Source organism: Neopelma chrysocephalum, unplaced genomic scaffold (genome assembly GCF_003984885.1).
Source record: "Neopelma chrysocephalum unplaced genomic scaffold, ASM398488v2 Primary Assembly neopelma1_147, whole genome shotgun sequence".
NCBI classification, from domain to species: domain Eukaryota; kingdom Metazoa; phylum Chordata; class Aves; order Passeriformes; family Pipridae; genus Neopelma; species Neopelma chrysocephalum.
Window position 1 is genome coordinate 12085717 of NW_020897809.1, and position 25322 is coordinate 12111038.

The window sequence follows — 25322 nt, forward strand, 5'->3', positions numbered from 1 at the left end:
TTGTTATTGCACATGGAGGGCCACAGGTGTAGTCACTGCTTTAGAGAACTCAAACCATGTCCTTTTGAGACTAGACAAATTAATCTCTATGAAGAGAATAACAATAAGCAGTGTCACCATTTCAAGGGAGTCAGAGAATGAATTCTTGGGGCTCGTGGAAAGCATTGCTGCTCTAAGCACAGACAGCAATGTGGGAAAACAAAGGTAGCACTTCACATGCAAAAGATGAAGAAATCTTGAGGTGAACCACGATGGAGAACCCAAGGCACCTCAGAAGAGGAGTTATGGGGGAGATGAAAGGGGACAAGCCCGAGGAGACCAGAGGGTAACAGCACATCACGTGACTGATGAGACAAAGGAACACCCATGCAAGTCACCACCACAACTGTGCAGCCACAGAGAACAGATAGTTTTCTCTCCTTCAGGCAGGTCACACCTTGGCTGTGAGCTGCACAGTCTTCTCAGTCCTTCCTAAAACCAGGCACTGCCAGAGGCAGGACCCCGGGTCAGACAGGCCACCGACCGCGGCACTGTGGGAGCACACGCTATGTTCGCTTCCCGTTCCCAGCCTGGCCCAGACTGCAGCAACACCACATTCAAAAACACATTTTCCTCAATTTGTCACAGCAAGTGAGGTATGAAATAAAAATCTTTCCAGATCTTCCAAACACACAAGCTCCCCCCTCCAAAGTCTTCTGCGAACCAATGAAAATTGCATAAAAATAAATTGCAGCACATTTTATAGGGGAAAATAACTCTGCTGCAACTGGAAACACATAATCTTGCTTTTCTCTAACAAAACCTACAGGAAATGGCTCTGCAGAAGTTAACTAAGTGATACTGAACTTTCTCCAGAGTGTTGTATAGGAAATAATGCTGCACAAATGACTGCCTGATTTAACCTTTTGTCCAGACCATGCTACAAAGCTGTACTGCAGGGGTATCTGGCTGATGTTAACAATCCTCTGGTGTATCCTCTAGAACTGCAGCAGAAAGAGCAGGTTATCTCACACATGCTCACCCTTGCCACAGCACAAAGCCCAGGCAGCCAACTGCTGATGGAAAACAGCATTTTACAATTTTCCCTTTCTGTGCCTGGCAGTTGGTTTTTATTTTTTTTATAAGATGTGGTGCAAAGAGAAGAGCAGAGCAGATGCCTGCATGCCCTGCACTTGGACCTGTACCAGAGTGGCAGTGCAGACATACCAAAGGTGTCCCATCCCTCTCCACATCTGTCAGACCATCCATCCATTTGTTAGAAATCTCCTAATGTGATCCCACAGGATTTGTGGGTGAAACCCCCTTTAGCATCATATTTCTCAGCTCCACCACTAACACTCACTGAGCTTTTCTCCCTTTACTCACCACCTCCACCACCCCAGGAGGGGCTGCTTTGTGCAGCAGCAAGAGCCAGTGAAGGATCTTATACTCCCAAGGCACCTCAGGAACGGCAGGTCTGCCAAGAAATCTGGTGTCAATATTTGCCTGGAACTCTGCAATCACAATTCCACAAACTGAGCCAGGCTGCCCTCCCATCCCTTCTCCCCCAACATCCACATGCTCCAGCATGGAGAAGGTGCTGCTGCAAACACCGGAAACAAGTCTGGGTTTCAGACTTCATTTCCTTCCGTCAAAAAGGAGGAGCTACAGCTTTTTATATATGTAATATACATATACACACACATCTACTGAATCCCCAACATCTCACTCAGTCTTCATTTTCCATTAAATACACCGTATGGGGAAGAAAAACATTAAGGAGAAGAAACCAAGGCTTTTCCACATCCCCACAAAGCTTGGGTCCTGTGTAATTAATTGCTTTAACCAGGACAGAGCTTCTCAAGAGCTACAGAACACATTTACTTCTCCAACACATTAGCCAGCAGGAAACCATTTCATGCTCTTTTTTTCAGCAAATTTGACACCACCACCAAAGTTGCTCCAAGACACACAAAACACACACCCATAGGGGAGAGAGCCAAAAAAATCTGTCTAGAGCAAGGGAGGCTCACAATAAAATGCTCCCCCCCATGGAATGACACTCAATTCGATATACTGAATCAGCCACTGGGAGGAAAGCCAATACACAGGAATACTGCAATCAGCCTTGGGAATTAGCTCTAGTAGGTCGTTCCTTTTCCTGCAGCCCAACGCTTACGTCAAGTCACATGAACACAATTACATAAACTGTACCTTTTCCATGAACACCTTCTCTGGGATAAAGGTTCTCATTTTACTCCACATAAAAACACTCTCCACAGGTTTATAAGCTTTAATTGCTATGAGAACACATAAAAAGCACCCAAATAAGTCTATTTAATGGTTACACATTAACCATCATACACCTCCAGGCTTGTGTTATCCACCTATTTGCTAAATCAATAAACCACTTGTAGGCAAACTTTTTAGAAATCTTGCTGCTGCTGCTGCTGAAAGTGTTCCATTTCTATTTACTAATAACTTCATGAAATTGACTGGAAACACCTACCCGTGTCTGAAGTTTTCTGCTTAGTTCTTCTTCTTCATGAAAAGCAAGCTGGATTTTAGCACAAAGAACCAAAACAAGTATCTCTGCTGCACTTGAAACTGGATGCTGGCCCACAAGGCAACCCATGAGCAGTGCAACTCCAGGCTGCAAAGGACTTGGGTGAAGAGAAATGTGTGTGTGTCTGCAGAGCCAGAGCTCCTCTGAACTGTTAAGCCTGGAGAGCCAGGAGCAAGGAGGGAAGGCATTCACATGAGGACCAACAGGAAGCATTACTAAGGGGTTTTAGGACAGCATACACCCAAAATATTTATTGACAAATAAAACTAAGGGCACTGTATTCAGTGAGACCATTCCTCCACCTTCAGCTGCCACTGTCCCACGCTCGCCAACAGGCCAATTTGGCCAATGAAGAAGCAGGCAATGAGGAGGCTTCTCTGCAGCTCCTGTCAAATACACTCTTACCACAATAGCATCTGAACCAGACACTTCAGAGAAGCTCTGCAAGGCTGCCTGCAAAAGTCCTCTGCAATGCTTCACACACCACCATGGAGGAGGGCAGAGAGCATTCCATTTACTGCCCCAGACCTGAAGGGACATCAGAAACCTGGTGCAGCCCCAATGCTCTCTTGTTATGGCACCAAACAGCTGTGAAATTTTACCTTGGGCACTGACAGATGTCTTCATGTGCCATCACCCACCTCACAGACACATGCAGTTGACAGCAGGGGCACAAAGCCAACTCCTGCACCCCCCTGCCTCCTCTGGGATGGGGAGAGGGCGGGTGAGACTGAGCCAAGCAGCCTGAGTGTGATTAAGTGTTGATCAAATCCAACTATTTCATAAAGTTTCTGGTATGCCCAACCAGCTTCAACGGTCTCTGCACTTTGCTGTGAAATCTGTGGGATATTTATAAGAAGTCTGCAAATGGCTCCTTGGACACTTTTTTTTTCCCCTCCTTAATAAGTCAAATGCAGTGTGAAATTCAGAGATGCACTCTGAAATCTCAGCATGGCTTGATTCTCCAAGTGAGTCCTCTCAGTATGGGCAATGGCACCAGAGCCCCACACCTCATGACATGCATCCTTCTGGAGAAGGGATGATTCTATGCATGGAACCGAGAGTTTCCCTGCCTGTGCCAGGGGGGTTGGAACTAGATGACTTAAGTTCCCTTCTGACCCAAGCCTTTAGGATTTCTATGATTCCACAATTCCAGAAATAGTTAACACCACTGCTTTTTCCCTAAGCAGCTCCCCTGACCCCACAGTGAGGAAACATCCCTTCTCCCACACCACCTTCCCAGCCACTGACTTCCCAGCCCATCTGCAGACTCGCTCCCAGAGGGGGCAGACAGACAGCAGGCACTTCACACCTCCCCACCATAAACCTGCCCAGAGCAATTATCCGGCCCTTTTCCAGCTGGGAACACATTGCTGCCTCATTTATAGCACCAGAGCTGCGAGGGCAGCAGGCCCCAGCTAGGCACGTAGGGAAGCTGAAGCCCTACAACAGCAGAGGAAACACAAACACGGGGGGCTCACTCTGCCTGCCCCCCTGCCTGTGCCCATCTTAAAAAATTAATCCCAATCGTAAAAGCTGGAGCACAGCCTGTATTTCAGGCCAAACAATAAGGGGAGGCCTTTATAAGTAAGGAATCACTTACTTTTCAGAGGGAGGGGGAATTATGAAGGTTACTTAAATTAAAAACAAACCACACAAACAAATAAACCTCGCTGTCTTTCTCCCCAGCCCCACATCGGCTGCCTGCTCCACACATGTTATCTGCAAACCACAGGCAAAGCAATTCCCTGCTCCATCCACACTGTTTCACAATCTGCTCGCTCTGAACCTTGTGCTACGTCAGGAATTAAACAAACATTTCCTCCTTCTTTGGGATTTCCCCTTGCCCCATCCAGAGCTCGGCTCCAAAGTCCAGTTGAGCAGCAGGCACAGGGCTGAGGTGGAACTGTCAGCTCAGAGCTCAGCACGATCCCCACCACCTCCAACAGCCCCCGAAAAGCATCCCTGGAGGGGGTGGTGATGGTGATAAAGCACACAGACCCCCTTGCATTGGGAAAACCAGGAGGAAAGCTGGGGGGCAGGTATCCACTGCAGTCTTCCATGAAAAACAGCCTAGGAAACGGGACATGGGCTCTGTGAAACCCCAAGCATCCATCTCCCTTACTTCACTAAATGACGATAAATACACCACAGGCAACAAATCACTCCATTAATCATGAAAAACTGAGGAACGGGTGGGACTTGCAGCTGCACTCCCTAAAGAAGACAAGGCTGTGGACATATGTCTTCATCACAAATAGTCTAAAACCAGGACGAGACCAGAGGGCTGGGAAGGGTCAGTGAGCTCCTGCCAGAATGCAGAAGAAGGGGCAGGAAGTGGAGAGAGATGCACATCCCTCACCCTTGGCTTGGGATCACCTGGTCCCAGTGCTGTGGCAAAGTGGCAGCCCCACACACTCCCAAAATACACCACAGACAGTCAGCATGAGAAAGGAGGGCGATACTAAAACACAACACAGATGATGGGAACACTCTGCAGAAGTCAAAATCTCAGTCAGGCCTAGGGACAAAAAATTGCCAGGAAACCAGACTTCTTAGGCCCATTTTCATGCAGATTACTGGAGAGTATGAGTAACTGCAGGAGAAAAATTCCATGAGGAATCCTGTCCGTGTTACCAAACAAGTTGATGTTACAGATTTGGGGGTTACCTGCCTTTGAAGTCCCTGCAAGGGTCATAGCAGGGAACCAGCAAATTGAGAGCACAAGATAAACCAAGGGGCTGAACATCAGGGAACCAAGTCAGGTTGGCTGAATTTGTGTGGTTGCTACTATTTAATGACGATGCCTCATTAAAGTCTGGGATAAAGGAAGCTTTTGTTAATGACCTGCTCTTTCCCTCCCTCACGTACTTTCCCCTCAGGGTTTTGGGATCACATATAAAACACACCCCCCCAAGCTCCTCAAGGGATTTTTTTTTTCCCCCAGCAAAGCTAAGGCTGACAAGACTTGACATTCCTGAAATGTTTAAATGGGGGGAGAGGGAGAAACAACATTTTTTCAAACCCACTTTATGCATCAGAGACAAGCAAAAATTGGCCCAGGGCCAACACAAAAATTTCAAAAATATTTGTGAGATCATCTGAAATACTCCCAATGTTCCTGATGGAAAAGTCACGGGCTGCACAGTGGACCCAAGCCCCCACGCTGAATACTGCACATTCCTGCAGGGAGCGTGGAACAAAGACATAATCAAGGTGATTGACAAACCACCACACAGGGGCTGCCGGTTCCTCCCCAGAAAAAAAAAACCCACATCCCTGGGACTTGGTAATGAGCTTGGGATTAGGAAACCTGGCTAATGAAGAGGCAAGGGCCAAGATATCCAATTTCTGCCAAATACCAGGCAAAGCACACTGCTATCAGTAGCCATTATATTAATTATTTCACACACCAGCCCATTTTGTAGCTTTTTCCAGGCTGGGATTGCAGGACAGAACTGGGCAAGGGAAAGGGTGCAGATGGAGCACTACAGCCTGCAATAAAACCCACTGAAGGTGATACAAACCAGATGTGGATGGTAACCCCATGTGTTCTGAGAGGTGTTACAGCTCCATACGTCAGACACAGCATGTCAAACACTTCAGAGCAAGCACCCAACTCCGCCAAAACACACTGGAGAGTGGGGAACATTTCGAGGGGTGCAGAAGGGGTTAACAGGAACCCACCGGGCTCCACCAGCCAATTATTCTTCCTCGGTTTACTAGCACAGAAATTTGGGCATCAAAGACGACCACAGTGTTCCACTTGTGCAATAAACTCCTTTCACCAACATCACTTCACACTTTCTAGAGAGCAAAGTTCGCGCTGATATTGTTGGCTTTCTCACTCGCTGCTTTTTGGCACCGTCCCGCCTGCCTGGCTGTTCATTAATATGCAATCAGTACATTAAAGGCTTCATTCCACAGGCCCAGCCAGGCTGCAACAGCCTTTTCCAGCAAGTGCTGTCTTGTGCAGGACAGAAGTGCAAATGTGTTTAGGTGCTCCTAAACAGTCAAAATTAAAAAACAATATTCCCACCAATTGGGTTTTACAGAACAAGGAATTATCACCATCAATGCCACTGGTGTCCACAGAAAACCTGGAAACTATACTGAATTTCCACTCATGCTTTACTTCTTGATGCAGCAGTTACACTACTGAATTTTTGCACCATTTACAGACTGACTAATCGTAGCTACATGGCAAAGGCTGCCTCAACCCCGATGAGAAAGGTTCCACTATTTGCATTTGAATGATGGTTCAATGGGACGCTGTGAACGGTCTTCCAAAAAAATCCCACCTGTTTTTTCAGCTATCCTCTAATCTTCCAGATTTGAGCAGGAAGCAGGACAGTCCTGCCTCATTTACCATCATCGTGGTTGCATGGAAAACCATGTTACCATAGATCAAAATAATTTCTGGTCTTTTGGGAGCACTTTCTGAATGGCTCCACTCCCCACACCCCTCACTCCTACCAGCTCCATCACTGAGCAACACTCATTTCGACCAGGAAACCAAGTCAGCTCAAGTTCCCTGTAGTTCTCTACAAAAAGCAGCCCATCAGCTGCTGGCTAACAAGCTCCTCAATTAAACACCCTGTATTTCCTTCACAGCCTCCTCTTCTCCTGCCCCTGGGCTTGACCATTTCAGCCTCTGGTCCAGCCCATTCCCTCCTGGCCCACCCAGCATCACCTCCGGCCCTGCTTTCCAAACAGGCACAGAAAAATTACCTCAGCCTCCCATAATGTATTATTAAATCCTGTCTTATTTTTCTTCCCTAGGAGACTAAACATAGGCACTTAGTTCAATATAAAACTAAGTACATGCTCAAAACAGAACAAACAGAGTTTAATTGCAAGGAGTACTAAAAAAAGCACTCTGGTAGTTCCAGGTCATTTTAAGCCACAGTAATAAGTTTTCGTCCCAATTTTTCCAAAAGTTGCTTATGATGGAGATGAGCCCAACTGGAAAATCAAAATCAAGAATCCCTGAACTCTGAAGGAAGGTTTATCTCAGTTTGGGCCCATATCTGTGCCGAATGCAGCACAGCCAAGTAACATTTTTCCATTACTTTTTTATCACTACTGCTTTGTGTTCTCCTCCCATGAGCACAAGGTCCCATGAAAATTTCTCCAGACAGGCCCCAGTCCCATAAATTGTTACAAATCTGGATTTACATCAGCGGGATTACAGGAGAGCAGACAAATGTGCACATGCTGGAGGGAGAGGGGACAACACAGCACTTTCAAACTGTGTTTCAAACTGGAGAGTATTTTTCATTTATAAATAGTTTACATTTTTTGGATCCAGTGGCGGACAACCCGCTCAGTCTGTACTGAAACCAAAGAAATATCATGTGTGAGCACTAACCACAGTGTAGCAGAGATAATAAACAACAGACAGGCAACCATAGGCAATGAGGCTAGTGTTTTTGGTAGGGGAGGCAAATTAAAAAGACAAGCAACACCAAATCCAGCAACCTAATTGCAGCTAAAGAACCTATTAAATGTCAGAGAGACCCTTTTGTCCATGTTAGGCTGCAGGAGTAACCTCCACAAGGGAGCCAGTTACCTCCACCACACTGTACTAATGGTTTTAGGAGGTCTCAGACCATTATCCCAGCACAAAAGAGGGCCCAATCCAGGTATCTGAAGCAAGGAGGGACAAAGTGCTGCCCAGGTGGTCATGCCAGGCAGGTGCATAACACAGAACGTGGGGTGGTACACGAGTCCCAGGGCAATACTCTGGGTTAAGGTGCACAGGAATAGCTCAAATTCTATGATCCAAGACAGATCTAGTACACTCTTCTAAATTTATGTAGGAAAAAACTACAAGAAACAGGAACCTCAAATACACTGTGCACCTTGCAACCACGTACCACGTTTGGAAATGGAATCCCACGGGGTGTGACAACAACAGCCCACACTCAGCACCAGGCAAGCGAGGGCTGCTACGTGCAGAGGTTTGCTGGGCTCCTTCAGAAGCCTCCAGGCTCGTGGACTTCACCACGAGAACTAACTGAGCTGGACTACAAACCTACCCCAACCTCTGCTTTCTCAGCAAGTACAAGTAAAATGAGTGCTGACATCTATATCATCCGTGCTTTTACAAATGTTTTCGATACTGCATTAAACAGTATCCTTATATCCCGCAGAAGAGACAAGTCTTAAAAGGAAGCGGGACAGCTCTGCTTGCCAAGCTGAGAAACCTGGACTTGGAGCATCTCTGTTGAAAATCAGGCTGCCGAGACCAATTTGATGTGTTTTATTACTGCAAGGAATTCCACAAATATGCTGGCAACTTTGGAACATCAGTGTGGGTTCCTAGGTAGGAAAAAACCTCCCTAAAATACGCACTTTCCAGATTTCGCAAATGTTTACCAGACGTAAATTCATGGGCAGTTCATCTGCCATGACAAGTGTGTAGACATTAAATCCAGCAGAAGAGGCTGAGCACCCATCACTGTCGTGAGTGAAAGCCCACAGCCAGATCTGCGTGGCTGAACAAAGGTTTGTTTTCAATTATATTTCAAATTCTTCTCACAATAACTGCGTGGCATCTGGCACCAACACATCTGAGCCTTTGAAGTGGTTCTTGACTTCAAGGGGAAAAGGGGGAGGGCACAAAAAAAAGGGAATCAATCAGTGATTTCACTTCAAGTCAAGCCTCTTCTCTGAAGAGAAAATGTTAACACTGCAATCCCCCAGCACCATAAATGTGCTAGAAAGAAAACAAAACAAAACCAACCAAACAAAAAAAATCAAAACAAAATCCATAATTGGGTCAAAATACCAATGGGTCTGCTCTGGGATTTCACCTTCAGAAACAAGGTTATAAGGCATGTGAGCCAATGGCCCCAGACACAGGAGCCTTCCTGCCTCCTCCCCTTGGGTACTGACACTCCACATCCCCTTCCCAGCCACTCATGCTCATGGCCTGTAATTAAATGCTCATGAGAAGAGACATCCAATGCATAAGCCCCAATCCCAGCAACAGCACAATCAAGCCAGAACAGGGAGACAGCAGGCAAAGCTTGAGGTCACATTCCCCATTCAAAATGCCATCACTGGTCACCCAGCCCCAAGGAAAAGGCAGCGCTTCCACTTCCATAATTCTGGGCAAAAGCAGCATCAGCTTCCCCTGAGCTCTTCCTCAGAAACTCATTGTCAATGTATGTTTGGAGCACCTATGACAGACCAGGACAGCAACACATGGGTGCTGCAGGGTGCAAACTATGGGGTGCTGGTGGCCACAAGAGTGGATCACCTCTGGATGTGCTCAGGAGAACATTCCCAGGAGCCTTAAGCAGGTTTCTAATGCCTGTAGGCAGATGAGCTGTCATACACCCTTATTTCCCTTTCCTTAAGTCCACCTTTAGGTACCTAAACTCCTTTTCAGATCTAGCCTCAAATGACATTAAGACCACTGGGGAAGTTAGTGCAAGAGAAGGGCAAACCTCAGTTTTAAAATGTTTATCATTTTTATCTGGCTTATTCAAATAAGCACAGCTGTGGTTTAAGAGCAACAAGGTGGCAGAGTGCAGCAGCTTCCAAGACTGGGGATGGTGGTTTTGACTGGAATGATGTTCATTTAAAGAGGGATAAAAATGCCTTATTTGTTTTTCCCAAGCCATGCCCAAGTCCTACCAACTCTTTCTTAGGTCAGGCATTTTCTGGAAGCATCTTCTGGCTCAAAACACTTGCAGAATTTCAAGAATCTGCTCCACAAATCTTGAGGCTGCTTTGTTCAGGAATGCTGACATGTGGGCAAAGGAAAACCAAAACGTTCCCTTGAATGCTGCAGAAAACTTTAAACCCTGCCCAGGACGAAAAATGCAAGAGTCAAAACTCTGAAGGAAGTGTGGGTTTTCTGTTGCATTTCAAATATTGCCCTGAACACTCTCTTCCAGGAGGGGAAGGTGGCTGTGCCAGGACAGCCTGCGTGCTTAGCAAGGCTGATGGCCTCCATGTGCTCCCCTCAAAGCAGGGCTGGAGTCAGGAATGAATAAATAAAACAGACTTTCAGATCAAGTTTTCTTGGCCTTTACAGAGATGATCATGCTGTGAAAAACCTCTGGACAGAGTCTCTTCTCCACAGACAGGATCCACCCATGTCCCAGTGCCTCCCTATCCACAAGCACCAAAGGCCAAGCATGCACTTGGTCTTCTACTTGCATGGCTCCAGGGACAATACTTGAGTTGTTCTCTGGAAACATCCATTGCATTCCATGAAACTGAGAATACTAGACCTCTAGCTTATCCATAAAGCCTAATGTCTACAGGCTTACATTAGGTGAGACAGATCTTCACTGCTTTAGTTACAGGTTGAAGGGTCTTGCCCAAGCCAAGTCTCCTGCTGGCTGCTAAAGCACAGCCCAGCTCCTGCCACATCAGCTTGTCATTTATTCCCACCCTGCTCCCCAACAAGTCCCCACAGACACCATGAGATGTGGGCTGAAGGGATGCTTTTGGCTGCAGAACACCAGTGTCATGGCACTGGACTAAACACAGACCAAAGGTGAAAAACAACCACTGTGGCAGGCTGAGCACGGGTCAAACAGCCACATACTGCCCCAAAACACCATCCAATATTACACACACAGCGTTGGCTCACTTTGTCTCAAAAGCCCTCAGTGGAAGTGGCCACAGAGGATGGCGCAGGAGCCAGCACCTGGCAGAAGGAGCAGTGCTGGAGGGCTCCCTCCTGGCTTGTCCTCTGCCTCTGACTTGCACAAACCCAGACCTAAACAAGCATCCTGCAACCCACTCCCAACACCAGGGAGTGCCAGAAGGACCAGCTCTGCTCTTCCACAGCTGACAGTAAGATGGCTCCAAAACCACCCAAACAAACCAAGAGGAATTCTGCATTTCAAACCTAAAAAGCAGGAAAAGCATCAAAAGGCATTTCAGCTGTGAGAGACAATAACCTCCCCAAAACATTTCAGTGCACACTTTCAACTCACTCCCAATCCCACTCCAGTCACATGAGGGCTGTTGCTGTTATTGTGTATCAGACATGTCAGGAAACCAATTTCCAAGGGGGGTTAGAAATTTTCCTGCCACCAGCTCAGGGAGCCCACAGGGAGGGGATGGAGGAGCCTGGGGAGACAGTGAGCCAGAATGAGATCTGGAGGGCGATGCACCCTGCAACAGTGAGGCAGACTCATGGTTTTATAACCAGCGGTCAGAATTACTCAGGAAACCATAGAGGAAGCACTTGGAAATTGTTGGACGGGGAAACTTCCCCATTCCATTTCCAAACGCGCAGGCCCATAACTCTGCACGGAATTCTCCTTCTTTTAACCATGTCTCTCATAAACAGAGCAACACTAATTAGAATGCAGCCCCAAAAGCGTTCAGCTGCCCCCTCCCCAAAAAAGGTAGTTGTTTTGACTTGAAAAAAAAGAAATCTATGACAAGTCTAAATGGCTTAATCACGCACAGCCCGTTCCCCAGCACGCCCCACGCCGGCATTGCAGCTCGCACACGGGGTGCTTCAAGCCCTCGCCTTTGAGCTGGCTCGAGTATCTGCAGCTGGAGAGTGAAGCAAACAAAGTAAACAGCAGGACCCGGAGCCTGGCCAGCAGCCTGTGCACACCGGGGCTGCTGAGCGGGATGGGGATGGGGTGGGCACAGGGGCATGCAGGGAAGGTGTGGGGAAAAAGCTTGTGCAGTCCGAATTAAAGGAAAGCCTGGCAGCTGCAGTGAGCCCAGGAGACACGCAGAGGGATGCAGCACGGTCCCAGTGTCCCTGCCAGCTGAAAGGACAGCTCAGGCTCTTGTGAAGCAGACCACAAAGTGGTAGCACTTGAGACAAGTGCGAGGAGCCATGAGAGAGAAACACTACAGTAAACAGCTTGGGCTGCGATTTGGCATCTCCCAAGGATGCTGCCCAGCTCTGCCTTCTCCTCACAGCTGCCATAAAGCCCAGATCCCTGGGGTAGCTGGAGTGGGAAGGAACCCCAGGCAGGCATCCCTGCCCTGCCACAGTGCTGCCAGGGGGGTGCAGACACCTAGGGCCACTGCTCCCCACCCACAACCCATTGTTCATCAGGCCATGTAGGCACCTTCTTCATAGAAACACTGCTTCCAGAGGAGCAGCAAGTCACCAAAAACAATTCCTAGCTATGGCCGTGGCAGTCACAAGGCCTTGCTGCTCTCTGGCTGAGACACCCCTCCACTGCATGGGTGGCACTACTTTATATACAGAAAAACAAACATGTTGGTCCCCAAAGAGGCCAGGATTTGGATGCTGCTTCCACAGCATGCCCTGCTCAGGGGAACAATGCATGGAATAACCCAGCACCAAACCCTCAGTCCTAGCCATGGAAATGAGCTAATGCCAGCACCATCCCAGCAAGACTGAATACCTCCTAACAGAGGTAAGCACAGCCCTCAGCAGAGCCCTGTCTCACAGCTGGGTTTCCATTATCCACTTTTCCTGCAGGGATGGTTTAATGGCACCACGTGAAACAATAAAGATGGCACAACTCTCACAAATGCTTCCAAATCAAGGAAGTCTAGAAATACACACTTTCATTTACTGATTTAATGCAGAATGCATGCCCTACTCCAAAAGAATCCAAAGGTGTTTGAAAGCCAAGAATTCTGTTTAAGGAGGAAAAAAGGAGGAACAGAGTTGTTTATAGACTAACAGACAGGAACAGCACAAAAACATGTTTAGCAAAGGGAAAGTGCAAAATATTATGACACCTTTCAAAATAAAACATCATATGGTCTGTTTAAATCTCCTAAAACAAGAGAAGTCTCCCCATTTTGCCAAAACAAATGAAATACAAGTGTGGATGTGACTCTGCCGCTGGTTCAGAAGGGGACAAAGGTTTATGGTGAGTTACACGGACAAACAGAGCACAGGATGCTCTCCTGGCTCCCCAGCAAGGCCAGACCACAGGCAGCAAAGAGCTGAGCACCAGCCAACTGCCCTGTGTCAGCAGCAGTCGGCATTTCTGCCCTGCCCATGCCTGTGCCACCACCAGACAGGTTCAGGAGTGATGAAGTAAATGGGCATGAGAGAAGGGGAACGGGGTGAGGAACATCCAGGATCATCAAGAGATACCTCCTCATCCACTGCAAATAGCAGAGCTCATTGTTAACACGAGCCACAAACCCAATCCTGCCATACTCCCCATCCTCACACCTCTCTGAGGCTGCAGAGCCTGGTGAGAAAGGAGAAAAACCCCATGGCTTGGAGCACTTTCCAGCTCCAACTCAAAGCAATCACCTTGTGCTGGGGAAGAACCAAATTCGGGTTGCCTGCTCATGGACTGGGTTGCTGCTGAGAGAGCTCATCCCATCCAGACAGCCAAAGGATATTTTTTAGGTCTGTGCTAAAGAAAGGTTTCTGGAGCTTTTTCACAGCTCTGGAACCCGGGTGGGTCACAGCTGGCCGAGACACAGCAAAAAGCAAGCACAGGCTGCCCGGGGCTGCTCCCCAGACAGTGGAGGAGAGCAAGCCCCAGTCTCCCCCCGCACACAGCACAGGAAGGAGAGGCACCGGTGTTTGGACAACTGGAACACATTTAGGGGGCAATTTTTCACAGGGCCTCCAGCCAGGCCATTTCCTACGACCATCGTTTTATTACCCGTGATACAACCCACAGACCAGCAGCCTGCCCATCCACAAAGTCTCCCACCACCCCACTCCTGCAAGGACATCACCCACACTGAGCCCCAATGGAGGGGGGGGGGCTAGTCACCCAGGGTACCTCCAGCATCACATCCTTAAATGCAACTACAAGACAATGCCCAGTAATCCCATCATCTCCATGCCAATATCTTCCACCAACTCAACCCCAGTACCCATCTGTGCTGGGGATCAGCCAAGCATTGCCATACCTGGCCAGCCATCACTTTTTTGGAGTATTTTTAAAATGACAAATAACACAGAAAACCTGTGTTTATATTGGCGTGCAGCAGGCTAAAACAGACTTTAAGTGCAGTTATAAAACAGCCCAGCACACCAGCTAGGCAAAATGTGTTTGGAACTCGCAGGGCAGTGTTTGGAGAGGCTTGTGAGTAGCTGGTGTTGATGGTAAACTCTCCAGAGCAGAGGAGTATTCACAGCATTGAAAGGCAACAGGGTCCCATTCTGGCAAGTGCCCATCCCAAAATCACAGGCTTTGGACAACCAGAGAGAGGTGTCAGTGGTGAGCATGGATCTATGTCCCTGTGTGAGGGCAAGTGGGAAGAAGCACAGCCCTGACTTGGCATTCTGAATTTCTCATTTCCTTCTTGTACCTGAGGGTTTGTGTGCCTCCCTGCAGGGAGAAAAAACCTGCAAGCTGAAGGTGGTGGTCTAGGAAAAAACATCTTAATTCAAGATTTCCCAGCCAAATTTCCACTGAACTCAAGCAGAGTGTTCTCTAATCTGAAAGGATTCATCTGAAAACAGGCACCTTCAAAGCAGAAACATTTGCAACACAACCAAGTACGGCTGAGTAGGATTTACAAGAATTACATTTAAGACTGCACCTCTGCCAACTTCAAAAATTAATGAGGTTGCCCCAGTGGGTCTAAAAGAGACACCGAAGGAAAATTCACAGAAGTTACTGCCTCATTATATCAAGATTACCCTCCTCCCCCCCCAAAAAAACCCCAAGACATTCTCTTGCACATATAACTTCAGCTCCAACACAAAGCTTTAGGCAGCCAATGCACTTTTAAACACAAACTTGTGCATGACACTGGAGTATACATTTAAAGAGTCTGTAGCTCCACATAAAATTATTCAATTGTTAAGTGTCTCCTATACTGTTCCTCCTGAAATCCATACAAAGCCATTGTGGGGAACTACAAAACTGCCATGATAGATGCAAAGAACCAACTGTCCTGCTTGCACGTCCAGCACGGTTAATATTAATAAAAGCCAAGCAGATGGCTACAGTTTGAGACCTGTCCTTCAGTTCCTACTCAAACTGAAAATGCAACCACGTGGAAGTGAACCATGCTCCTGGAATTGGATGTGACACGTCATCAGGTCCTGAGAGGTGTCCCTAAAATAGCAGGGCCTGCTTCTAGACATCTCCAAAATTATATGGTTGTGGCTTGAGAGACAACGTGCTGAAAGCATAATGAGGGAGCATAACGTATTACATATGTTGTGGTCCTGCTCTGAAGCAGGAGGAGGCTGGGGTTGAAGGACTTGGGCTGTAGCACAGGACTTGGTTAACTATTAATGCATGACTCAGCTACAACAATAATAGGTATTTCATGTGATGCATTAGCACAACGGCATCCCGGTCCTTGACTTAGGCCCCTAAGCATAGTGGAAAAAAATATCTCAGAGCACATCATTTAATAGCTGACATATCAGGAAACGGGTTTGATTCACACTTTAGTTTCTTCCTGCACACTCTGGAGCCTCACTCTGTTTGTTTCTTCACTAAAACCCAGCAAGTGACTTCTGAAAAGAGCTACAGGGGATGCCCAGGTTTGCATGAAACCACAACCCAGACCAAGGTGCTTTATTTATTTACTTTTATTTATTTATTCACCAATGCCAATTCTATGTTAAATGGATCCCCTCACCCTGAATAAGGTGCTAATTCCTGCCCAGCCCAGTTCCTGCAGAGCTGATGAACCTGAAGCCTGGATTTTTCACAGATGGCTCTTCGCAGCAACATTAGTCTAAATTATCTCTACTCCACTCATGCACATGACCCCATCCAGCTCCACACTGCAAAACAAGGGAGTCACACCGGGTGATTAGGTTAGCAGCACAAAATGATTATGTTAAAAGCTGATGAGCTGAGCTAACTCAATCCAAGGTGTCTGGCGGGGCAGCCAACAAGATCAATTAAAAGCTCTGCAGCCCTAATTGAGAGTTTCTGGGTGCACTGCCATACCAGTCAGGGACAATACACAAATCAGGGGCAAATACACAAATTCTGAGCAGATCTGGCTACCGAGGAATGAAAGCCATCATCCCAATTTGCAGCCACTCAAACTTCAAGATACAACTTTTAACTCCCCTTCAAGAGATCAAAGCAATCGGAACCCGAAGACAGGCACTGCTGGGGCATGCCCAGGGTGGCACCCAGCAATTCCCAGCTGCCCCGCAGAGCCAGCAGCAGATGCACATATATTCATGAGCCCAGGTGCAAGCACAGAGTAAGAAAGGCACTTCTCCAGCACGGAGAATTCTTGGGGATTGCCTCAACATGAAGCCACCTTTAACCTTTCCTTCCAGCAGGATCTTCTGAAGCTGCACACGGGGAACATCCTTCCAGTGCTCTCAGACTTCCCTGCACCAGGTGAGGCTCACACCAACTAAAGCCCCATCTCAGCAAAGTGCTTCTGCATCTACCTAAATCCCCAGAGACAAGACTCCAACACCACCTTAACTTAAGCAGGGAAGTGAAATCTCACCCATGCTCAAGGAAGCATTTAAGTACCTGAAGTGCTTTGTTGAAGTGTCTGGGCTACCAAACCTATCAGTTTACCACCTCTCTAGCTTCCTGATGCCATCAAGCAAAGGGACAAGAACCTCACATTTGCTCCTTAAACTCCAAGCAAAACATTTTCTCCTGCACGGCTCAGCTATCCCCAAACCTTACATCCACACAACTGTAGAGCACTTTGCAAAAGCAAAGAAAAAAATATTAAACTGTACCTAACACATAAAATAGTTGATTTTTCTAGAGAACAATTGATGGTGTGTTTCGGCTGCCTACTGAGATGCTGGTTCCCCTGCCCTGGGAATTTTCCCTCTGCAGCTCCTCCTCCCCCAGCTCCCAGACCATCCATTCTCCCCTTTTCAAACTGCACCCATTGTAAACTGCACTGAATATTAACACAGCCCATTGAGCACTTGCTCCTTTTGTATGGGACCCCTGCGTTTCAAATTGCAGCCACTGTAGAGAGGAAAAGTCTCGAAGTGATTAAATGCCATGAAGTTTCTCAAAAGGAGAGAGGAATATGCAGAGGAGGCTGAGGGGGTCCTAGAGCCTTTCACTTGAAGCCAGGGGCTTCAGCGAGAGCCAAAAAGGCTTCTTGGTGCGGGTATTTTATCCCTCGTTAAGAATCTCTCGTGTATTTCTAATCCTAGTCCGATGAGCCAATTTCTGCCCCGGCTGGGGCTCAGCCCGGGATGAACAGCAGATACAGAGGGTTTGCTGTTAACTGTGGCTCTCCTGTAAGAGCTGATAAATACTGCGGCATGCTGAGGGTGGTCAGCGAATCCACCAACACATGTTCTCACAGGAGGGGTGGATTTACTTGCAAGCACATGTATTTATTTGTGCTTAAGCAGCAGACCCACAGAGGCACCGCTTTGCAAGGAGAGGCTCTGCTGTTACCCACCAGGGCCAAGCCCCAGTGCAGGAACTGCAATCCCTTAGGGTGCAGAGCCATCCTGCAGCCCTGGGCCTGGAGACTACCCCCAAGCAAGGCCACTGACAAGGACAATGCTCCAGGAAGCACCAAATCCAAGTGTGGAATAGCAAACCAAGCAGGATTTCTTTTACAAGCATCACCAGCTCCCAGCACTGTCCCATCTGAGCACGAAACCCTCTCTGGACCATCACACAGGAGGGAGCCACTGCCTTTGCAGCGTTTCTTTGGGTTTCTACTCTGTTACCCCAGGAGGAAGGAGGGGGACCAGCCATCTGCACAAATCCACATCCCTCTCCCAAGCCATCCTTCAAACACTCAGTGGGGTCTCTGCAGCTGCACAGGGCCAGGCACCAGGAGCTCAGGGTGATGATTACTTAATCTTTGTTCCATTATTTCAGCGGGCCTGGAAGTAGGACATGCAGGAGAAGTGCTGCCAGCAGCACTCCCCTCTCCCAGCAACTGTCAGCAGGAGAGTCTTCTCAACCACCTCCTCCTCCAGCATCTGCAGGAGAATGAGTTATTCCAGAGCTCAAGAGCAACTAATGTCCTTCTCCAAAAGTCCCATGCAACCTGCAGCAGCACAGCCCCTTACCATGTAAACTTCTACCCTCTAACATGTGAGAGCAAAGCAACAAGACCTGACACATTAAAACCCCAGTTTAGCAAGAAATATCAGTTTATAGGTAATTTTCAGCACAAACATTCAGTTTCGTTGCCTTTAACAATATCTCTTTTTATGTATGCACTTGAACACAGCAAGTCTGCTGCTGACTTCTAGCTGAAATGCATTTCCAGGCCCTAAAACTACTGACAGGCAGCCACAGGACTTTAAAAAGCATCCAGACACTTTGCCTGGATCTCTCCAGATAGCAGCAGCACCGTGCAAAGAGCCAACATCCCCGCAGCTGGTGCCTCGGGGCAACTTATCCATATAGTCAAACCCTGGGAAACAGAGAGCAGCTCTTAGCCCAGCTCTCCTGGGCACTTGAGGACTCAGCATTTTCCCGGACATGCCAGGCACATGCACACTGACACAGAGGCAGAAGGGTCCATGCACAAATGCTCAGTATCCCAAAAACCATACCCTAGTCATTTGGGTCAAAAATACACGATACATCTGTTTAAAATAAGAACTTCCTTTCCTGCAGACCATAACAGCAATGAATTAGCTATCCAACTGCAGTCTCACTGCCCCAAAATCTTCTCACCAAAAATCTGCACCTAAAATACTATTGCTTTATCACTAAATAGGAAGGAAAAAAACCCTCATACATGATGCCTAGAGGAAATATCTTCTGTCACTCCTCAAAAATTAAGACGCATGGAGAGACAGAAGCAGAGGATGCAGGGGATGTGCCATGTTCCCAGTGCTGCTGGAGCCCTGGCTTTTTGGAGCATGAAGCATTTTGTACTTAAGCTTGGCCCTACACTTTATGCCACCCTTTACTCTCTAACGCAGAAACAAATTTCAGACCTAAACAATGGAAGACGTGAAGCACCTTCAGCATCTTCCAAGTGAGGCACCCAAAGGAGCCCTGGGCACAGCAACAGCCCAGCACTCTCCCCAGTTTGACTCTCCCGACATTCCCAACATTCCCCATGGACCTTTCCCAGCTGCAGAGGTTGCAGCAGCTGGGTGCTGGTGCAAGGACAGGATGGGTCATGGCAGAGTGTTGCAATGTGCCCTCAGCAAGTCGAGCACACTTATATAACTGGCACACAGCGTTGAGGCGTCCGTTGCTTTTAAGGAAAAAAAAACAAACACCAAAACCCCAAAATAAAATAAACAAAAAAACCCACCCAAAAAACCCAGAACAACTAAACAAAAAACCCCACACATCTATGCCACACTACATTAACTGTAAGCGACTGCAGCCCTTCTGCATATCAGTTATTACTTTTGAAAGCTTGGGAGAAAAATTACAACTACGAGCTCTACTGCCAACAGAGAAATAACAATAGTTTCCAAAAGTTCCAATGCTTTTCCTCGGTACTGATAGTCCTGTTGACAAAATACACGGCGTGATTAAGTCTGTTCCAGAACCCTCCCCGGCGTGCCGAGCAGCATTTCCACCCCTACAAACAAAAGCTTTATCTCCAACACGCTGAAAACCGACTCCAAGCACTGCCCCAGCATTGTGGCACTCGTTAGGAATAAAGATAAACTGCTAAGGAGGGATTGTTCAATAGAGCTTTAATGAAGTTAAAGCACAGCCACCACAGCCACTGGAAACTGGATTTATCTCGTCACCCGTTAGCGATCGAACATGCCCGAGCTTATCCCCCCGAGGGAGCAGACACCTCCGGCGGGACACTGCCTGCCCAGAAGTGATGGAGATACGGGATGCACAGCTCCAACATCACCCATCACACCCCAGCTTGTGGCTGGGGAACCCGCATCCCCCCGCGCTGCACTCGTGCATCAGCCATGGACCACTGCAAACCCTCACGTTTGCCTTCTGTTTCTTTAAAAGGACACGTTAAAAAACCCCAACCAAACAAAAAAAAGCAACAGATTGTTGCAGAAGTAACTTTTCTCCAGCACGTGGTGCTTTTATAGAGGACATTAAACTACTAAAAAAGTGAGTCAGCAACTCTGCAAAAATCAGCATTTATGATCCCACCAAGCATGAAAAACGTGCTTCATCTTGGTTCCTAAACTGAAATAAGCAATTTTAAGTAATTTTAGTAATTAGAAACAGTATTACTTTAAGAACAAGAGTATTTGCAATAGCTTCAACGTCTGCTTTTTATACTAGCTATAGAATAGGAAAAAAGCCTTAATTTTGCATTTTCAGATACAAAAACCATCACTTTAACCAATTCTTTGGCTAGTTTAGAACAAAGTTACAAACCATATTTTAAGTGGCTAAACGACCAACAGCCCACAGGTCCGAAGCAGAAGATTTATACGTGCTATTACTTCACCAATAAAATTCAAAATGAACACAAGACACTCAAAAATCTGTTCCATATGAAAAAGACACTCCTGGGTATTAGCACGCAGGGAAAAAAAAACACACAACAATAAATTTGTTCTGTCTGGGCTATTAACGCATTTCCCTGCCCGAACAAAGATACGCTGTCCTATTTTAAGAGGTGCATGGGAATGCTGGAATTATGCTGACAAGACTAAAAGCTCACTCTGAAAGGTGCCCAAGGCTGAGGGAAGGATCCTTCAGAGCACTCAGCAACAGGTGAATGGGATGAGTCAGGGTTTTAATGCAGGGGCCACATGTTCCTCTCGGTATGACACCTGATAATTTCAAGTAAAACAAGGCATTTCTGCAGGCAGAAGTGAATACCACCAGGAGGACCTGACAAACCTCTAGTAATTCTTCTTAATAAGGAGCTGGACGATCTCCAGCAACACTTCAGTGACCGTTCTTTCTCCTGGCAGAGCTGAGGAGTATCTATTACAACCAGGGGTTTTACAGATTCAATAATCTATAAATCTGTTCAAACAGCAGAAAGGCCGCATGACAGAAGCACTGTTTTCCCTCTCCCTTCCTGGATCCTTATTTCCCCAAGTTTTGCTCATAGCTGAGGGCACTTATTTTTACAAGTTTGTGAGGGCATACACACAACTCTCAGTCCTCCTGGACTGTCAAACGGCTTGAGCTGTCAAAGCCGAGCACACTTCACCCTCGAATCTCTTGAGCTTCATGGTGTCTGATGTTTTATTTCAGTTTTTACCAGCCCAGAGCAGCGGTCACACAATCGGAGCGGGAAGCGGCAGTGACCCCAGCCTGTGCTTGGGCACGTACTTGAGCCCCTTAAAACACCCTTCTGGGGATAAAAACCACCCCACAGTGCTGCCCCAGCCCCCAGGTGCGGGGCTCTAAGCTCTGCTGCCATCCAGGACACACGAAACGCTGCAGGGTAATGACCTCGCTACACGGACAAGTACTGGGGGAGGGCCGCTTTTACTGAAAAACACCTGGATTTTATCGAAACACCCCGACAGCCCACAACTCCGTTTCGACCTCCCCCGAAATTCACACCCTAAAAAGCTGGCAGCACGAAAGGGCCAAAAGGGCGAGCGCGGCCCCGGTCCTGGGGGTCCGCATTCGGCCACCCCTGCGCGATGCTGGGCGCGCCCCGCTCCCAGCCCCGGGACAGCGGGGATGGATGGATGGATGGATGATGTCCTAATAAGGATTCGGGAGCCCACGCTGGCCGTTATCTCCAGCAGATCCCATCGTTAGAGACCAAACCCGCTCCCAGCTTTCCTTCCTCCGGGACGCGCGCACGGAGCAGAGGGAGCGCCAGCCCCGCACGGGAGCGGGCGGCGGGGGGAGCCCCGAGCTCCCACCTTCTACACGGGACCGGCATCGCTCCCGGCGTCTCCATCACCCCGGGTGGGATCCAGACGGGACAGCGCACCGCGGGCCGAGTCCCGCACCGCGCAGCTCCGCGCCCGCAAGGCGGTGCGGTCCGCCCCGCTCAAACAAACAGCCCGGAGTTTTGCGGGGATTTCTGCGGGAAGTTTTCCTGTCGCTGACAACGCGCCGACAAGCGCAGGTTCGGCCGCCCACCCATCTCGTCCCCGCGGGTCCCCCCCCGCCGCTCGCCCCCTCTCCCCGGAGCCTCCCCCGGTACTCACACGTGCCGCGGCCAGCGGGGCAGGTCCCGGGGCAGGGCGGGCAGTGCCAGCCCGCCGCATCCCAGCGTGTCCCCGCCGCAGGAGCAGCCGGCGGGGCAGCCCCCGGCGGCGGCCGAGCCCAGCGGCCCCAGCAGCAGCAGCAGCAGCGCCGCCGCCGCCCGTGACGGCAGCGCCATTTTGTATCCGGCACCGGGGCAACGTCCGCGGCGGGAGGAGGAGGACGACGAGGAGGCGGCGGCGGGAGCGCTCAGCGCCGCTCCGCCGCCCGCACCATCGCCTCGCCCGCCGGCCCCGCGGGGCGCTCACGGCTCACCGGCATCCACCGCCGGGCGGGCACAGTCCGCGTCCCCCGCCGCGGGAAGCGCCTCCTCCTCCTCCTCCTTTCAGTCGGCGGGCGCTGGCCGTGCCCGCTGCGCTGGCCGTGCCCGCCGCGCCGTGTCCCGGTGCCGCCGCTCCCGCCCGCCCCGAGCGCCGCTCACCGCGGACCCACGTTGGCGACACCGCAACATGTATCCGCGCCGCCCCCCGCGCGCCCGCCCATTGGCTGCCGGGCGGCCCCCGGCTCGTCGCCATTGGCCGGGAGCCCCCCGGGCTCGCCGCCGCGGCGTTCCATTGGTTCTCCCCGCCCGTCAATCAGCGGCGCCGGGCCCGCCTCCCTTTGCCACTCCAGGTGTGAACGCACCGCCCCCGCGCGGTGCCTCTTAAAGGGGCCGCGCCCGCCGCGCCCTCCCCGCGGGACACAACCCTCCCTCCCGGGGGTTTGGGCAATCTGCTGGAACACCAGGGAATGGGGGCTTCCACGCACCCCCGTGAGCCCTTCTCTGGCCAGCGCGAAGTGGCTGTGGGGCCACACTCTCCGTAGGGTGTCCTGCCACGACCCCGTCCACGCTATCCCTGAGTGGATCAATGATCCACGCGTGTTGCAGACCAAACCTAAGAAGAGGCTGCACTTCCCAAATGTGCCGCTGCGTTTGGAAGCCCAGCACACGGCAAATGTAAAAGGAGCACACCCGGGTCGAAGTGTGACTCACCAGAGCCGCACCGAGAGCATTACGGGCACAGCTCATCTCAGAGCATCGATACACTCCAGGGACTGACTTTAGAGGCTGCTCCTGAGCTTAGTGGAGAGCATCCAACTGGCTTTGGTCAAGTTTGGAGGTGGCTTGACACAGCATTTAGGGGAGGACACTCTTGGAGGGCAGGTGGGAGTGTGGTTTAATCCCTTACACCAGGAGCTGAATGGGGAGAAAGGGGATATTTTATGGAGATAAACACATATCACAGCCCAATCCTCCTTCTGCTGCCTTTACTTTGATTTCCAGCCTTCTGCTGCAGATTTCTGCTCATTGTGGGGACAGAGCTGTATTTCCTTTCTGTAATAGGTCAGGGCATTGCACAGGAGGATGCTTTAATCTTGCTGCTCCTCTGCCAAGAGTCCCATGTCTCTGCACACAAAACAGCCTGCACAAGGGGAGTGACATTCCAGGTTGTTCAAGGTGGCACCCAAGCTCCTGAAAGTGCCTCCTCCTGAAAGGCAGCAAAACTGGATCTTGAAAGGCAGCTAACCTGGACTGGTGTCACCCAGAGAACAGATGGGGTCAGCTGAACCAAAACCCAGGCGTGATGTTGGAAAGCACAACCAAACGAATTACATTTGGCCCATGGGCTGCAAAAGTCCTCAAGTGTCTCTTCCCTGTGCAGGACACAGAGTTTTGGAAGCCTCACGAGTCTCATGAGGGGGATAAAGATGTATCTGTTCTCCATAGCCATGTGTGGGAGCCTGCCACAGGAAAAAGCACCACATTGAAACATTATAATCAATTGGGAGAAGAGGAATGGACAGGCCAGTCTTCAGAGGGATGAAGAATTCAGCTAAAAAGGTCTGGGCTTCAGCCTTTTGTCCCAAATGTGGGCAAAAATCTTGCAAGGCCCTTCTCTACCACAGCATTAGTGATCACAGTGATGAAATCCTACCTTAATGATGGGATGGAAGGTGTGAGAGGAGACACATTTTTGGAAGCTACCACTCTGGATGAGGACATTCTCTCCCCCTGCCTATTCTCCTTCTTTTCTTCTAGATTTCTTACAAATTAATGAATGGAACAGTTGACTTCATCTGACACAATGCTGCCTGCTACAGACAGCAGTCAAGTCTTCTGCTGGACCCAAAAGCAATGTGGGGAGGCCCCGGTGCCTCCTGGATACTTCCACTTCTGGGATCACCACATGCAACATGCACTGCTGAAAAGATGCACATACACAAATCATACCCAAGGGAAATCAGAAAGAGGGAAAGAAGTCTGGAGATCCTGAGGGAGGAAGATTTAGCTTGGGAAGATAACATGATATGAAATGTAGAAGCTGAGTTTATTGATGGGGCGAGATCTTGCTGCAGGAAGGAACAGTCTGTGATTTCAGCATCCTCACCTGAATCTCAGCCTTACATTACTGCTATTACTGGCATTGCAGTTTCCTGTTCCTCTCTATTTACTCCTGACAGCCACCTGCACAAGAACTATTTGGCTTTTGGGACAGCTTTGAACGTATCAGATTGCAGAGACTGATGACAGACAGAAAACTCAATCATTGCAAAGGCTAGGTAAAACTTGGGGTTTAGGCTTTTGATTATAAAGAGGGGAGAGATTAAAAATATATTCATATTATTATGGTTTAGGGTCTTAATTCAGCCTTCAAGAACTGGAGAATAGCTGATGTTTAGTCTCCTGATTTATTTGAAAGCTTTTTGCAAAGTAAGAGCAAGAGTTCCTTGGGGAGGGGTCCTGATGCAGGAAGAGTAGATGTATTATAGAAGATATT

General features: G+C 48.9%; 1 protein-coding gene across 1 annotated transcript in view; it reads right to left on the reverse strand.

The window, feature by feature from the left end:
* The window catches only part of LRIG1 (leucine rich repeats and immunoglobulin like domains 1), a 92380-nt gene extending 69443 nt beyond the window's left edge, over positions 1-22937 (reverse strand). The window contains exon 1 of the mRNA XM_027700383.1: positions 22506-22937. Within this exon, the coding sequence (XP_027556184.1) occupies positions 22506-22681 (176 nt within the window). The 5' untranslated portion in view covers positions 22682-22937. The remainder of the gene's footprint in view (positions 1-22505) is intronic.
* Positions 22938-25322: the final 2385 nt, after the last annotated feature.